This window comes from Diabrotica virgifera, chromosome 2 (genome assembly GCF_917563875.1).
Source record: "Diabrotica virgifera virgifera chromosome 2, PGI_DIABVI_V3a".
NCBI lineage: Eukaryota > Metazoa > Arthropoda > Insecta > Coleoptera > Chrysomelidae > Diabrotica > Diabrotica virgifera.
The window spans coordinates 201,351,762-201,366,326 of record NC_065444.1 but is presented as its reverse complement, the minus strand read 5'-3'; the positions used below and the strand labels follow the sequence as shown (position 1 = coordinate 201,366,326).

Below are 14,565 nucleotides of genomic sequence, written 5' to 3'. Positions count from 1 at the left end.
ATATATTCTGCTCTATACCGAATAAGCCAAATAAAAACGGAACATATACGCAGCTAATACAATGTATCTGAACTGCATTTGAAATTGTCGACCAATAGGGCTTTTCATCGATTGTCATTTTCGAGCTTCTGTCATGTGTCACATAATATTAATATATCTACGTCATACGTCTTTGGTTTGGATCATTGTAAATACCAATAACGTATGACGTATTTATATTAATATTATGGGACACATGACAGAAGCTCGAAACAAATGACTGTGAATGAAAAGCCCTATATTAAAGTTCGACACACATAAATCATAGCAACGTTAAGATCGGCATGTATAAAATATCGTTCAACTACCTGTCTCCTTTTACGAGCGAGCCGCGACCGGTTAGATTCGGATGGGCTCATGGCCTCGCTCATAAAAGGAGACAGGTAGTTGAACGATATTTTATACATGCCGATCTTAATGTTGGTATGATTTATGTTTGTCGAACTTTTATATTGGTCAACTGTTTCTAATGTAGTTTGGATTTAACTGCGTATGTTTATTTGGCTTATTTTGTATAACTGTTCTATATAATGTCTTTCTTGGCTGTACGTATTTTGTTCTTATGTGTTTTTACCTCATGTGCCTTCCACTCTTTTTATATTCTTTGCCTTTAAGCAGGAATTGTTTACAGAGCTCATTTAAGACTCTGGAAATTTGTCTAATTTTCTTTGATATATTGTGCTGTATATAAAATATACCAGTGTAGTTTCTTAAGTTTTGAGAGTGTCATCGTCTTCAATTTCATCTTTCTTCTTGCTCCTGAAGAAATAAAAATTGTTCTGTTGTAACTATTTCGCATCGCAGACCAATTATTTCATAAAATCCAGTAGGTAGTATTTTTTATAAATTCATAAAATGCCCATAGATGAAATCAAAACATTTTTATTTATTTATATTAAACATATCTAACAAAAGGAACATAATATTACTAGTATTTAATTAAAATTAAACATATACAACAAAAGGAACATAATATATTACTATTTCTACAATACTGGAAATATTTGGCTCACATTCCTGTAAACATATATTTGAACAGACAGTTCTCAGTTAGCCTCTTAACCCATTCGCTGCCTATCGAAGAGGATGGAACTCGTAGTCCACAGTACGTCCTTTTTCAAAAATGATTACAAAAGTCTTAAAAATGGTTTTAATTGCTTCGTTCGAGAGAGCCTACCACTTTCTGAAAAATTTCAGAATGTAGGTTTGACGCGATCCAGCACGCCCCACGCCTAAACCTGTAGCTCTAGCGCGGTTGTATAATTTTTAATTTTAATCAAAAGATTATGCGTTAGAATAAAATAAATTATTTTTGTCGGATAAAAAAGAGGGCGCGGCGCGATCGTCAAGTTCGTCACCCGAAGATGTCACTCTAGCGCGGTACAGTTTTGTTATTACAAAATTCTTAATTTTCAATGAAACGTATGAATAAAAATTAATTACTAAAGATTGTCGATATCTTGCCCGACAAATTTACAAGTTTCTTTAGTCGGACAACGTAAATATGTTAATCATGGCAGGTTACGTTTAGCGATTACAAAATTTCGGACACGAATACTAATAAGTGATAGATTGGAGGGTTCTTCTAAATATATATTCTTCCATATATACAGGGTGATCAACTTCTGTGACAAAGTCCAATATATCTGTTATTAAACAATATATGAAAAAAAGTTGTTAATAAAAGTTATAGACACCTTTAATGTACACATTTTAAAATTAGTGAGAAATATACAGGGTCCTCCATAACACGGTGCCAAACCAAAGTTATGTTTTTTTAAATAGAACACCCTGTATTTTATTCGAAATCTGGTTTCTCTACATTTTTCTGATTAAAAATATATATCACTTGTCTAGGGTTATACTGAGTGTTTCAAAGTTATGAGCGCTTTTATTAAAAAATCATACTGATTTGATCGCCCTGTATGTTTCTAACGGATTAATATAAACTTATTTTTTTAATGCTTTTGACTTTCAATATTAAAGTAGTTTTGCAACAATGTACAATTTTTTATATCTACACAAATTGTATACAGGGTAAGTCAAAATGTAAATACAATATTTTCTTCATAATTTTGAATGGAACACCCTGTATTTTATATTATTATCGAAAAGTTCTATCACTATACTTACATATTTTTTAAATATTCCCTATACCTAAAGTTATTAGTTTTCGAGATATTTTAGTTTTATTGTTGATAACAACATGTATTACTTAGTTATTAATAACAATACTTTAATTTATTAAAAAAAACTAAATTAAATAAAAAAAAATGTTCAACGTACTTCTTATGTTATAAAAGGTGTTCAAAATGACCTCCCATAACGTCTACACAAGCCTGGAGACGAGTTTCGAAAGACCTACTGATGTTTGTAAGCATTTGTTGTGTAACACTTTTTAACGCGTTTTGAATCCTTATTTTCATATCGTCAACTATTGTTGGATACACTACGTCTTTAATATAACCCAAAAAAATTAACTTCGTTTAATTCTGGTGATCTGGGTGGCCAGTGAACTGGCCCATCTCTTCCTATACATCTTTCAGGAAATAGTTCATCGAGTTCACCGTTGACAAGTGCGTTGTGGTGAGCAGGAGCTCCGTCGTGAAGGTACCACATATGTTGGCGGATGTTTAATGGTACATTTTCAAGTAGAATAGGTAAATGATTCACTAGAAAATTTAAATACACCTCACCATTTACCGATTCCTCAAAGAAAAAAGGACCTATAACGTAATTGCCTATAACGTAATGATTCCACCCCAAACATTTAAGGACCATCTCGTTTGACTATAAATTGTGTCTGTTTACACTACAATTTTTGTGGAATGTTGCCTCGTCTCCAAAAAAAAACAAACTCAAAAAATCTCTCTGTATAACTATTTGTTGTTGTGAACATTGACAAAATTGTACTCTTCGTTCGAAATCATCCCCAACAAGTTCCTGCTGTAATTGTATATGATATGGGTGCATGTTGTTTTTCTTGAGGATGTTTTGGATAGATCCATAACTTATATCTTGCTCTCTTGTAATATTTTGAATACTTGTATGAGGATTTTCCGTAACAGGCAGTAAAACATTTAATTCATTTTCATCCGTAATAATAATTTTTGTTTTTTCCTTTGCTTCATAAACAGAACCAGTACGATTAAACCTGTCTAATAAGTTGTCAAATGCTCTCTTATTTGGTTGTTGACGCTGTGGATACCGTTCCTTATAAATTCTTGTGACAACTAATGAGTTTTTGAAACACTCTCATAAAATCTATATCATGTCTGTCATTTTTTCACGACTAAAATTCATTGTTAGGTAACAATTATAACAATATGGCAAATAATTATAATCAGTAACAAAAATAAAAACGTACAAATAATTAAAATCTTACATCTGACAGTTCTTGTGTCAATTATTTCAAAGCCACCTTAAACAAGAACTTGCAGCAATTTATAGTTCCCATTTCTTCGCAGAAAATTAATATGATTTTGTTAGTAAATATAAAATTGTCGTTATTGTATAGAATTTACCATAAACTTGGAGAAAAAATGAAATGCAGTCTAATTTTAATTATCATTAACAAACTCATTGGAGGTTTCTAATATTAAGGGTAATTAATTTACTGTAATAAACGTAGCTATGAGTTATCAACAATAAAACTAAAATATCTCGAAAACTAATAACTTTAGGTATAGGGAATATTTAAAATATATGCACGTATAATGAAAGAACTTTTCGATGGTAATATAAAATACAGGGTGTTCCATTTAAAAATATGAAGAAAATCTTTTATTTGCTTACCTTGTATACAATTTGTGTAGTGATAAAAAATTGTACGTTGTTGCAAAACTACTTTAATATTGACAGTCAACAGCAGTAAAACAATAAGTTTATATTATACTGTTAGAATCATACAGGGCGATCAAATCAGTATGATTTTTTTATAAAAGTGCTCATAACTTTGAAACACTCAGTATAACCCTAGACAAGTGTGACATCTTTTTAATCAGAAAAATGTAGAGAAACCAGATTTTGAATAAAATACAGGGTGTTTCATTTAAAAAAACATAACTTTGGTTTGGCACCGTGTTATGGAGGACCCTGTATATTTCTCACTAATTTTAAAATGTGTACATTAAAGGTGTCTATAACTTTTATTCATATATTTTATAATAACGGATATATTGGACTTTGTCACAGAAGTTGATCACCCTGTATTTATTTTTCTTAATATGTATGCGAGTTGGGGTGTTATGAATAGGATCGTATCCAACTTAATGTCTAAGCATTTTGACGTTGCGACCCTGACAGAAATTGTGAGGACATCTGGTGACTGTCTCAATTTGAATCAAACAAATTTTTCTATTGGGCTGACCAACTATCACTATTCGCGGTGTGCAAGTACTTGGAGGGGATACGAGAAACGATCGTGCGCGAATAGCGGAGAAATATTGCAGCTTTTTTAAATAATTCATATTGTCAATTGAAATTGTCAAATTGACGTACATTTCGTATCTACTGTCATTGAAGAAGAAAAATTATATATTGCTCCACAATATTGATATGATATCTATGCAATTATTATATAAAGGTAAATTTAATTAATTGCACAGTATAGCCCGAAATAAACAGTACTGAAACTGAAAGGTTTCTCTTTCTGCATGCTGTCATACTCAAATTAACTTGTATAGACCTGCCAAGTTATTCTTAACAATTATTAATTACTAATTATTAATTATAATAATTATAATTATTAAATATTAATTATTAATAATTGTTAAGAATTACTTGGCAGGTCTATACAAGTTAATTTGGGCATGACAGCGTGCAGAAAGAGAAACCTATGTTTCAGTTTCAGTACTGTTTATTTCGGGCTATACTGTATTTTGCTTGCAGTACTGCATTTTAATAACTAATTTTATTTACTACATACAATTGTTTACTTTTTAATAGCATAACCTGAATCTTACTTTGTCTTCTTATTATTTTTTTGGACTATGGCCTTGACAATTATCCAGTAACCAGGACTAATATAATTGGCCAATATAATGGACATCCTAAGTCTTGACGTCACAAAATTGGGAGGAGCTTATATTTGGCTCCAAACAATTGTGTTTATAATGTTAAACACTCATAAGGAATTTCTAATTTATTGTTTACGTGGTTTGTGTGACAAAATAAGACTTTTCATTTAGGTATTTAGTTAAAGAAACGTGCCAATTAAGAGATTTTTATTCGTTTTTGCCCAGGTGAGTTAATTTAATGTAATGATTAGAACGTAAACAGTTTTGAGGTTATGTTTATTTTCAATCACTAAGGAATAAAAACCACCTGAGCAAAAACGAATAAAAATCTCTTAATTAACAAGTTTCTTTAACGAAATACCTAAATGAAGTCTTATTTTGCCACACAAAGCACATAAATGAAAAATTTCTTATGACGATTTAACGTTACAAACAAAATTGTTTCGAGCCAATATAAGCTCCTCCCAATTTTGTGACATTTGTGACGTCAGACTTAGGCTGTCCATTAAAAGTGCGAAGAAAGTTGCTGAGCGTAGAAACCAGGTGTCGCTTTGCCGAACTTGCACGGTCCCAATATAAACAATGATATTAGTATGTCGAAATTACTCTGTAATTAAATACAATATTAAAAAAACGAGCCTATACCGTCATTAAGAAGAACAAAACAATACACTTTCTTCAAATAAACTTTTTTATCCCATGCCTAGATTTTGTGTCATTTTGGACCTACTAAAATTTTTTATTTCTAATGAGAAATCGAACATATTATAACTCATAACTAATTAGGCAACATAGAGAAATTGTCACTGTAATTTTGACAAACCTGCGTCAGATTTCTAAGTATAATGGCCGATGTATTTTGGTTTATTTTTATAAATATTTATTTACTATAACAAAATTGTTTTCTATTACTTCCATTTAGCGCGCCTATGATTAAATTTTGTCAAAATATTGATCTTAGATAATGTCAAAGATTACCACTGTTGCCGAAGTTTCGCAGACCTTACGAAAAAAGGTATGATACTATCTCCCGAAGTTATTTTGATGAGGCGCTACTGTATGCTCTTAATGCAGCTGGACGAATCTTCGAGCGTCTGACTGAATTGGACATGGCTGAACTGGACTTGCTACCGAAATCTGCATGGGCCTACTCTGCAGCTTGAAAATGAATCGGCCGGCTGTTTCTATGGCCGGAATTTCATAGTGCTAACATTCCCTCTGTATAAAAAACTTTGTTTACGGGAATTTTGGCCACGTTTTCAACATTTCGTCCCACTGTGTAACTGTCCCACTGTGTGACTTAAATAGTTACGGTTAATCGAAGTTCTATTGTATTTTAAATGACAAAATTCATGAAGAAACTAAGGGATTAATAAAAATAATTATAAGGTAGCATTATGGCTTCTTCCTCACAAATATTTTTATGATTACTAATTTTTTGTGATATTTGGAATATGAAACTTTAATGCAAAATTTGGAATTGCCGTTTTCGTATCAAAATCACTTTTTAAATAATAGCAAATTACATTCTGCTTTGAATTTAAACTAATAATAATCCTATTGCCAAAAGTCTTTTCAGAAAATTTGAAGGAGACAATGGAAAAACATCTTTTCACTGTAAAAAATTTTTGCGAAAGACAATTGGCATCAATTTTGAAATGAAGAATAATTAGATGCTAATATAATGGCAAAGCAAATTAAGCTACTTATGAGAGTAATATAACTTTTTTATCAAACAAACTACCAACTCTCCGAAATAAATAAATTAAACTAATAGTATACGCAATAATATTATATAATAATAAACCCAAGAACACATTAATAACAATTTCAAAATGTAAACAGGGTGGAGTAAATAAGCCTAAGGTGATATAAATAATAATGATGAATATAAAAGAGGTAATTCGCTAAAGCTCAACTAAACAAGTAAAACGTAGACAACAATTCAATAATTTTAGATCAAAGTATGGGCAGATTTGAAATTTCATGAATATGGACAGTGTAAGGGAAATAACAACAATGTTAATAACAACAAGTCGAAATAACAACAATGTCGAAATAACAATCATAACATTAAGTGACTATGTGAAAGAATTATGAATAATTTTATTTACTTTAAAGTTAATAACTTATTTATATATCTCACTAAAAAAAATTTCACCACGTGTGTTGCCAAAAGATGTGAGAACATATATTAAAACACATTGCTTAACTACTATCAGTCAGTTTTGTACTTCAGAAATACGGTAAACTTAAAAGTTTAAATGTTCTAAGAATATCTTATAATATATTCAATGTTCTAAGAATATCTTATATATTCAAAGTTGTATTCAAAAATGGAATTTCTTATTGAGCAAATCGTTTAGTTGGAACAAAAACTAAACAGTCCTATTATTATAAACAATCCTACTATTTTAAGACAACTAAGATTTATTATTGGTAAGAAAAAAGTGTTGAGAGATATATCATTAAAGACTAGCATTATAGTCACATTTTATGTAGGTTTAAAGATTAAAATTAATTCAATTAACTTAATTAAATATAAAAAGTCCTATGTCCAGTTGCACCAACAAATAAACGATTGATTTTTTGATTTGGATTGCCCGTTTATTTTAAAATACAATAATTGTCAAAAACTTTCCATTAAAAACTAAAATTTTAACGATTCTCCCGAAAAATATTAAATTTTTTACCATCAAAAATACACTGGGGTGCAAAATTAACCTTAAAAATGGGTCATTTTTGATGTCTCGAATTTCCTAAATGTGTTGTCCGATTTAAGTGATTTTTTAATATATTACAGCCTTATTCTTTAGCAATATCTCTGTAATAGTATTGTTGCTAAACAGTTAAATTTTCATTGTATACCGGGTGTATCAATCAAACTGTTTTTTCTCAAAGTTCGCATCACCCTGTAGAATATTCTAGCATTTATAAAATACTGAAATCAAAATCCAACTATAGCTTCATGTTTTCTCAACATTTTGTTTTGTGCCTCATTCGCTTATGTTGGATAATACAAAAGTTAGGTACTTTAACAACTAGCCATGTTTTTCATCAATACAGCGTGTTTTTAAAGAATAATTGGCAAACTTTAAGGAGTAATTCTGCATGAAAAAATAATGACTTTTTGCTTTATCAACAATATGTCTGCAAATGCTTCGTTTCCGAGATAAGGGGTGTTGAAAGTTTTCTTACAAACTGACGATTTATTTATTGCTTTAAAACCGGTTGAGGTATGCAAATGAAATTTGGTGGGTTTTAAGAAGTAGTTATTGCACATTTTTTGACATACAAATAAGAATTTAATATTCACCATTGGCGCGCATACGGGTAATATGTATGAAGGCTTATAAAACCGGTATGCGCGCCAATGGTGAATATTAAATTCTCACTTGTATGTCAAAAAATGTACAATAACTACGTCTTAACACTCACCAAATTTCATATGCATATCTCGACTGGTTTTTAAGCAATAAATAAATCGTCAGTTTGTAAGAAAAATTTCAACACCCTCTATCTCAGAAATGAAACATTTTCAAACATAGGTTTATAAAGCAAACTGTCATTATTTTTTCATGTAGAATTACCCCTTAAAGTTTGTCGCACTTATTAAGAAACACCCTGTATTGATAAAGAACATGGCTAGTTGTTAAATTTTTTAACTTTTTTATGGTCCTACTTAAGCGAATGAATCAAAAAACAGAATGTTGAGAAAACATAAGGCTATAGTTGGGTTTTAATTTAAGTATTTTATAAATGCTAGAATATTCCGCAGGGTGATGGAAGTTTAAGAAAAAACCATAGTTTCATTGGTACATCCGGTATGCAATGAAAATTTACCTGTTTAGCCACAATATTATTACAGCGATATTGATAAATAATAAGGCTATAACATATTAAAAAATCACTTAAATCGGACAACCGGTTTAGGAAATTCGAAACATCAAAAATGACCCATTTTTAAGGTGTCCGGTTAATTTTGCACCCCAGTGTATAATAAGATAACACTTTTCTTTTCTTTCGAAAAGGTTAAAATTTAATATTTTTTGGGAGAATCATTAAAATTTCTGTTTTTAATTTGCTAGTATTTTGACAATATACTTTAAAATAAACGGGCAATCCAAATCAATCGTTTATTTGTTGGTGCAACTGGACACCAGAGATGTGAAACATGCACTTTTGAGACTCTCATAAGAATAGTTCCACTATGAATGCAAAAAAATAACAGCGTAGAAGGGTAACAGACATCATAATATTATAATGAATGGGTGATGGTAAACATTACACAAAAATTGCTTCTAAATGTTAAAATCTAAAAATAATCACTTCATTTCATAGGGCTTTTCATCGATTGTCATTTGTTTCGAGCTTCTGTCATATGTTCTAGAATCTGTGTATTATATTAACATACACGGATTATTCGCTCCGAGCGTTAACAAAGTGTCAAAGCAAAATCGACCGACCTGCTCATGGTGGAGGTTGCTTGAATCTTTGTAAGGACGCTTTATTGTATGTTTAAATGGGACATTTCTAAAAAAAATGCCATATCACGTTATTTGTTGTGTTGTTCACTGTAAAAATACATGGAAAACTACTGATGTGAATTACTTTTGTTTTCCTCATTCCCAAAAAAAGTTAGATCAAAGAATAAATTAATTAACGCTGTTATAAGGATGAAGTGAGGTTAACTTTTTCTATATAGACAAAGGATGTGGCAATATACACATGATATAATAATATTATTTACGTTTTTATAAGTTTTGTACATATTAAATACACTTTTTAGCTCTGATAAATCCGAATTGACTCCAAAAAGTACTGATACGGTATGTCCTATTCGCGGTGTGCAAGTACTTGGAAGGAAATTGAGAAACGATCGTGCGCGAATAGCGGAAAAATATTACAACTTTCTTAAATAATTCATATTGTCAATTGAAATTGTCAAATTGACGTACATTTCATAATATCTGCTGTCATTGAAGAAGAAAAATTATATGTTGCTCCAAAATATTGATATGATATGCAATTATTATAAAAAGGTAAATTTAATTAATTGTTTTGCTTGCAGTACTGCATTTTAATAACTAATTTTATTTACTACCTACAATTGCTTACGTTTTAATAACATAACCTGAATCTTATTTTTTCTTCTTATTATTTTTTTCGACTATGGTCTTGACAATTATCCAGTAACCAGGACTAATATAATTGGCCAATATAATTAAAAGTGCGAATAAAGTTGCAGAGCGTAGAAATAGGTGTCGCTTTGCCGAACATGCACGGTCCCAATATAACCTCACTATCGCAAATTATGTCAATAAATCCTTATTAACAACAAAAAATATTTTTGTTGAACTATAAATGACATTATAAAAGAATAACTAATGAATTCTAACAATTTGTATTCGTTTATTATCACTAGAAAATAAAATATTCAAGTTTAACAAAATAATCCCATAAGACTCAATACTTAAACGTCCTTACAAAACTGTGTCACGAAAATATTTATTGTTTATGTTTAAATGTTTTAAATTCATTGATTAAAAGTGTTCTTACGCAGAATGTTTGGAATATATTTATGACGAACATATTTTTTTGATTCTACTGATGCTGATAGATTAATCGATGGAATTACTGACTTTTCTAACGTCTACCTATGCAAAGCTAAAAATATATAGTTGATAATTTAATAATTTTATAAAAGATTGTGATAGAATTAAGTATGTACAATGTGTATAAATGTATATCTGTGTATCTTAGTATAAATATAACAGATGATATATTTTTAGTCCATGTACTATGAAGAAAAGTTCAGATTTTTTTTAAGTATCATTAATATAAATTACTTACTTGCAGGAACGTAATTGTCTTTTTTAAAGTGGTCACTGCAAGGATAAAAATTATTGTTATATTTTAAAATATGTTCTTCTAAACCACAAGCGTCGATCCATAATATTTGTTTCGTTTTATTAAGTAGAAAAGAATGCAATTATTGTGATTGTAATAATAATAATAATTATTGTGACTCCATCAGCAGATTTTTGAAGATATTCTTCTTTAGCGGCGAATCGATTGAGGGTAAAATTGTACATGAACCACGCGCCTGCGCACACTGACAGTATGTAGTTCTGACAGTATGTAGTTCATTGCTAATCTTTCAAGATAGGTATGTATGTATCTGTAACCGTGCAAATAAGTCATTAAAAGAATATATTAGTGGTTTTAGGAAATGTATTATTTATTATAATTCTTGTGTTTTTGGATTTGTGTTTCCCTGTAGTAAAATAATAAAATATGTAGGCATAACATTTTTACAGTTTGTCGCCGTGTTGTGTAATTATATCCGAAACTTACGTGTCAATTCAAGTGGCTCGATGGCATAGTTGGCAGAGCGGTGGGACAGAGAACGGAAGCACACGGAAGGTCGCAGGTTCTAATCCTGGACGATTCATACTTTTTTTTTATTTTTCGTTATTTTAATAAAAAATTTTTGAAAGTGGTAGATAAGAAAGTTAGTTTAATTTTTAAATAAAACACAAATAACCTGTTAAGTATATTTACTTCGTTTAAATTACCTATATAATAGAAGAATATCTTCTTACGTGCGTACAAAGTACACACACATTCTTTTTTTTACACATTTTTATACATCGACGCCAACTTTTATTGAAACGTGAAGATTCCATGTTAATAATTTTACAGTACCCAACAATTAATTTTAAACATGTCAACATAAACAATGAATATTTTTTCGCGCATTTGAAATTTCAAAATTTGACAACGATTTGACATTCAAAAGCTCCATGAAACTAGTTCCGCCGAAATCCACGAGAGGTCGTCATTTTGACTTATTAACATAGCGAATAATATTCTAGTTTTAAAAATTTTAATGCCGTTCTTCCTTTTGGAATATTGAGAGCATGTTTGTGTTACTTCTCCAATAATAGAAGGCGGCTGATTGGCACCGTCACAAAAAATCAAGGTGCTACTATAGTATGCGGTCTACCTGTCCCTATCTATTATAGTGTGCAAAATAAGCCAATTAAGTGACTTATTACCAACTAAAATAGTAAACTGATATGACAAAAGTATTAATTTGTAAAATTAAAATAATAATTCTTCTGATTTGTGCATTTTATTCACTTTGTAAAGATTTTTTTTTGCTGGCACAGTATAGGTACCTACCTATGTGTGGCTAAACAATAACAATCTTTTTCATCTTTTCTCGAAAGGGTTTGCACATTATAATGAAAATAATTACAAAGTGAATAAAACGCATAAATCAGAAGAATAATTATTATTTATTATATTAATTATACAAGTTTATAAACGCGACGGTAAACCGCATACTATAGTAGTACCAAAACCAAATGACAAATCAGTAAAATACATAAAAATATAACAAAGGTAGATAGCACCTGCGAAATAATATCTCTCAAGTTGTATCATTTGGTTATTTTATTCTTTTCTGGTTGTCGATCAGCAAACGAATTCAATTTCATCTAGAAGCAATTCTCTAATTTCACTGCTATTTAAATCTTTGAGTTCCTCAGTATCTACCTGCAATAGTTAAAACAATTAAATACATAATTGACAATAAACCGAAATCGCTAAGTACAGGATTATTAAAATTTTGTATGGAATGTCACCGAATAGTATATCTTAATTTGAACCAGTAAGAATAAGCTTACATAAAGAGTTTTCCAATATATACTTTCGAAAGAAAAATACTTTCGATTTTTTTATGCCTGGTTGCACCAACAGATCTTAAGCTTAAGACGAGAATAAGAAAATAATTAATATAATTATAATAAAATATAATAAGAATATTATAATATAATAATAGATATACAGTCCGTCCAATATACTTACCGTTGCACGTCATCCGCGTCATAGCCCGTGACGTCACATGATACCAACACGAAATATTTAGGCGGTAGGTCTGTTCCTTTTTAGAATCATTTAGCCGAGTTACAGGAATTACAGCCACTAGACGTATTTCATTATATACGCGTAAAAATAATATTGGAAGATTTCTATTAATGTACCTTGGAAGAAACGTACCCTAACTTGTTTCATATAATTTCTATAAGTGGAATATAAAGCGTTTTTATAAAGCACACTTGTTCGGATTACACTCTAACTGCAATCGAACAAAGGTGGCATTTTGGCATAAATTGGTAACATTTATTTGACAGTTGCGGTGATGACACTTCATATTTGTTTTTATTCTTTACTAAATATAAGTATTTGTTTTACTATATTTACTGTTTTTATTTACTTTAACGTAAGATTATAACTTAATTCTTGTTTTCTATTTCTAAAGTTTTTATTTATTTACATTGAATATTAATTTGTTTTGTTGTATAATCCACTTCCGCAAAAATTGTGATATATTTGATTTAAAATGAATTCAAGAATTTTTATAATTGGTCAACAATGTCAACTTAGATCTCTGACGTAGATAATGACGTGCAACGGTAAGTATATTGGACGGACTGTAACTGATAATAAGGTAAGAATCGAAAATTATATTACAATGTTGGTGATACTTACGGTGGCCCTATCTATAAGCTGAGCTGTGCTAAGCTGGAGCTTAAGATCTGTTGGTGCAACCAGGCATTAATCACTTAATATGCAAACATATGATGTGACAGACAGTTTTGCTAAGTAACGCAGTTACGGTACTTAGACTAGACATAAAAACTTCTTCTTCTTCTTTCTTGTCTCTACAACTCTAAGTGAGTCTTGGGCGCGTTTGGTCCCGGTCTTCCAATCAGGTCTTTCTCAGAAAGTTGTATATAGTAATCTTACATCATTCACTATCAGTATATGTCCTGCCCGTCTTGTACAATTCGCTTTTATTGTACTATGTTTTCATCTCCATAGAGTACTTGGAGTTGCTGGTCTCTACAAGGCTCAAAGGTCGTCCGGAGGATCTTCCGTTCACAGATTAATAATTCTATTGTTTCACGCTGGTTCAGTGTCCAAGTCTCACTTCCGTACGAGTAATACGCTCTATTTCCTGACATGATTCTAGCCGCTACATCTTTTTCATAACTATTTTCGGCTGTTATTACTGCTCTCAAGTATTTGAATTGACAACTTCGAAATTGTATTTATTTATCGAAATATTTTGTCCAATTCTTTGTACTGAATTTTTATTAACTATCATGTACTTGATCTTATCTTTGTTTATCTCAAGACCAATTTCCCTGGCCCCGCTTTCTAAAAGGGTACTAAGTTCTTTGGCATCTCTGGTGGATGCCACAGTACTTTATCCCCATGAACACTGAACCTCTTTGTTATTTCTTGTTATGTTTGCCCAATTGCGTATTCTAAAACTAATTTGAATAATAAACGTGAACTTGAATCGCTTTGTCTTAAACCAGATTCGATTTGAAACTCATCTCATGCCAATAATGATACATGCACATGAATTCTGCACACAAATCTGGGCTAATCCTAGCGGCTTTCCGAGTACTCCCATTTACACCATTACAAG

At 30.5% G+C, this 14,565-nt stretch overlaps 1 protein-coding gene across 1 annotated transcript in view; it reads right to left on the bottom strand.

The window, feature by feature from the left end:
* Window positions 1-905: 905 nt before the first annotated feature.
* The window catches only part of LOC126880354 (uncharacterized), a 42,932-nt gene continuing 29,272 nt past the window's right edge, over window positions 906-14,565 (bottom strand). The window contains exon 3 of the mRNA XM_050644166.1: window positions 906-12,620. Coding sequence (XP_050500123.1) covers window positions 12,540-12,620 — 81 coding nt within the window. The 3' untranslated portion in view covers window positions 906-12,539. The remainder of the gene's footprint in view (window positions 12,621-14,565) is intronic.